Source organism: Aulonocara sp. 'chitande type north' Nkhata Bay, linkage group LG7 (assembly GCF_057382095.1).
Source record: "Aulonocara sp. 'chitande type north' Nkhata Bay isolate Kocher_YH1m ecotype deep benthic linkage group LG7, A_spYH_male_GT1.1, whole genome shotgun sequence".
Lineage (NCBI taxonomy): Eukaryota > Metazoa > Chordata > Actinopteri > Cichliformes > Cichlidae > Aulonocara > Aulonocara sp. 'chitande type north' Nkhata Bay.
In genome coordinates this window covers 457,588-460,982 of record NC_141350.1, presented here as the reverse complement: position 1 = coordinate 460,982, position 3,395 = coordinate 457,588, and the positions used below count along the sequence as shown (strand labels likewise).

General features: G+C 41.5%; 1 protein-coding gene across 1 annotated transcript; it reads right to left on the bottom strand.

The window, feature by feature from the left end:
• Positions 1–364: 364 nt before the first annotated feature.
• LOC147324219 (uncharacterized) lies at positions 365–1,260 on the bottom strand. Its single transcript, XM_086297854.1, has one exon. The coding sequence runs from the start codon at positions 1,200–1,202 to the stop codon at positions 507–509; it is 696 nt and encodes a 231-aa protein (XP_086153980.1). The 5' UTR covers positions 1,203–1,260; the 3' UTR covers positions 365–506.
• Between the last annotated feature and the right edge of the window lie 2,135 nt (positions 1,261–3,395).

The window sequence follows — 3,395 nt, the reverse complement described above, 5'->3', positions numbered from 1 at the left end:
TTTATCCACATACACAGCTACTCCCCCTCCACTCTTGTTCCTTCTATTTACAAAATTCACTTCATATCCCTCCAGTCCAAAGTCCATTCCTTTCTCCGCATTGATCCATGTTTCAGAAATGGCAATAATTCCAAATGGATTTGTCAACTCATTTAGATATTCCTTTATATTGTTGAAGTTGGCATACAGACTTCTGCTATTAAAATGGATTATTGATAATTTATTTTCCGTGTTGATGGTGTGCTTAAACTGTTCATCAGTGAAGTAGCAGCAGTTACAGCTGATGTTGTAGAAGAAATTATTTTCCGGGTCTATATCCTTTTCTAAGTCTAGAACATTATGGTCTGTGTATCGAAATGTTCTCAGTTCCAGATTATCATAAAGAGAATTCCAATGAGTTATGTTGATATTGTTGCCGGATGCAGATGAAGTTCTTTTGGACTGTGCCATGTGTTGTGTTGTGTGTCACGTCACATGTGTATTCATACCTCCAGAGTAAGTTGACCTCAGTATTTGTCCAGCTCTTCCATATTTCTGATGACCAACACTTTGGCTTGTTCCGGTGTTCCATTGAGTTTAATGAATACTTTGCAGTTGGTGGTCCATGTATTTTGAATTTTTCCCTGTTTCTTCAAGTAACGTGCTTTCCTGGCAATGTCCGCATTTCTTTTTATCAGATGTTCGTTCATGAAGACATCGGATCCTTTCAGTTTCTTTCCTTGTTTTAACAGTGCTGTTTTCTGTTTTCTGTTTGCAAATCTCACAATGATGGCTGGTTTGTCACTGTCATTTTTTCGGGGTAGAGGGTGGCAAGCCTCAATGTTGTTATAATCCACTTCCACACCTTTGGACCGTAGAAAGGTAACCACTTGATGCTCCGTGGAGTTGACATCTTCCTCTCCTGGCCCTCCTACATTGTCAGTGGCGACCGCCCGGGCGTATGACCGGGGTTTGATGCGAAGCCCCGTGATGATAACATCGTTCATCCGGGTGTACTGCTCCAAATCCGCCACTCTGTTCTCCAGGTACGCCAGCCGCCGATCCTTCTCAGCGTTCTGGATGCGGAGAGCCTTAACTTCAGCGACCAGGTCCAGGATGGCTTTCTGCTGCAGTTTGACAGTAGAAATCTCCTCTGTCATAAACTCCAGCGACTTCTTAATATCGTCTCCTTCCTCGGCTGACAGAACTTTTTTCGGGCCCATGCTGAGAGACGCTCTTGTAGCTTTGCCGTGACGACCGGCTAGCTAGTTGATGCTAGCGTCCTTCCTCTCACTCACCGCTACGGTTCAAAAACATCAACTTATGAGTTTTCAAGAGGTCGCAAATGACGAGCCACCACAGGTTTAGTACGCTGATCTTCAAAAAAGTCTCGAAAGTTAGAAAGACGTCAAATAGGTGTTGTAAAAATGCTTTATATCTTTCTAGTGCCGAGAGCTCGAAAAAAAAACTCCTCTTCACGTCGCCATGTTATTTTTTTTATTTATGTGGATGTTCTCTGGTGACCTGTAATCGTTTTTCTTTGGTGCCAAAGACTATTACCTCAGTTTTGTTTTTGTTTAGCTGGAGAAAATTGTGGCACAGCCAGTCATTAATTTCCTCAATGCATTTACCAAGAGCCTGTACAGGGCCTCGGTCTCCTGGTGACATTGTGATATATATTTGTGTGTCATCTGCATAGCTGTGGTAGTTTATTTTGTTGTTCTTTATAATCTGTGCCAGTGGGAGCATGTAAATGTTAAACAGAAGGGGTCCCAAGATGGAACCTTGGGGAACTCCACATGTGTTACTTGTCTGCTCAGATGTGAAGTTACCTATTGATACAAAGTATTTCCTGTTTTCTAAGTATGTTTTGAACTAGTTTAGTACAGTTCCTGAAAGACCTGCCCAGTTCTCCAGTCGTTTGAGTAATATGTTGTGGTCAACTGTATCAAATGCTGCACTGAGATCCAGTAAAACTAAGACTGACATTGTTCCACTGTCTGTATTCAGACATATGTCATTGAACACTTTGGTCAGAGCGGTTTCAGTGCTGTGGTTCTGTCTAAAACCTGACTGGAAGGCATCGTAGCAATTATTCTGTTTTAAGAAGTAACTGAGCTGTTGAGAAACTGCTTTTTCAATGATCTTACTTAAAAATGGGAGATTTGAGATCGTAGATGACCTGTTGTACCTCCTGAGCTACAGCCACCCTATTTCACATTATAATGACATTTCAAGTCATTATGGAGATGAAATAAAGAATAAATAAATCTTGTATGAATCAAGTGATCAGTTAAAAATAAATCAGTAAAATAAATACATATTTTGAAACACACTTTAGTGTCATAAACATGTATTTTTTATTAAGCATTTTTCATTAACCAAGATAAATCACAACAGCTTTTTTGATGGTTAGATGTAGAAAAGAAAACAAAGCATTCACCCGAGCTGCTGAGCACATGGAGCATAAAAGCCTTCGATGCTCTCCTGCCTAACTGCAGAGAAGCAAATCTCTACCACTAACATCAGCACAAAAACTACACCTGGAGTTTTTAAGTGTAATATGTAGGTGACCTAGTGCTTCTGTCCCATATTTTGCATTATGACTATTTACTGTGATGTGAACACAGCTTATATATTACCCCTACTAACGCTTAGTCAGAGGTGCTCAGTGATGGTTATTGAAGATGTGTTTGTTTGCTTTCTTGCTGCTGTGATTTTGCTCTTCCAGAAACATCTCTAGCAACGGACTATTGTGTAGCACACCCAGCCTCTTTCCACTTAACATCCCTCTCCTCAATGCTGCATTTTGTGTGAAAAGCACGTTGACACACCCGTGGCAGTCTTGACATGCGTAAATGTTCATGTTGCCAGTGTGTGTCATTACCTCTGTCCCTCTCCTTCTTTCTCTCTTTCTTTTTTTTTTTGTTGTTTTTGCAACTGCCCTCTGTTTTCTTCTGTCTTCCTTTGGCTCTGCATGCACCAACAGACAAACACACACAGACACACTTACGACCCCCCATGTCCCATGTGCTGGTCCTGGCTACAGCTCCAATTACCTGGTGGCTGCAGCAGTAGGCCCCTAAATAGATTGTAGCACCAAACAGGCATGTCTGCAAAGGATCGCTCAGTGGGAGACGAGGAGGAAGAGGGGTTGCTGGGCTAGAAAGAAGCTGGAGGACGAAAAAGCAAGGGGAGAGTAAGCAAGAAAGTTGGGCTACAAACGAGGCGAGAGAGAGAAGAAAAAGAGGTTGTCTAAGCATTTGGACTGAACAGGGAGGAAATGTCCCTCATTGCAAAGTAAGTAAAGATCAAGAAAAGAAGGCACATTTATCTCCATTTTGCTAAATCCACTTGACATGTCATACAAATTTAAAGCCATAACTTGCAGGTACATGTTACATAGTTGATTTGTG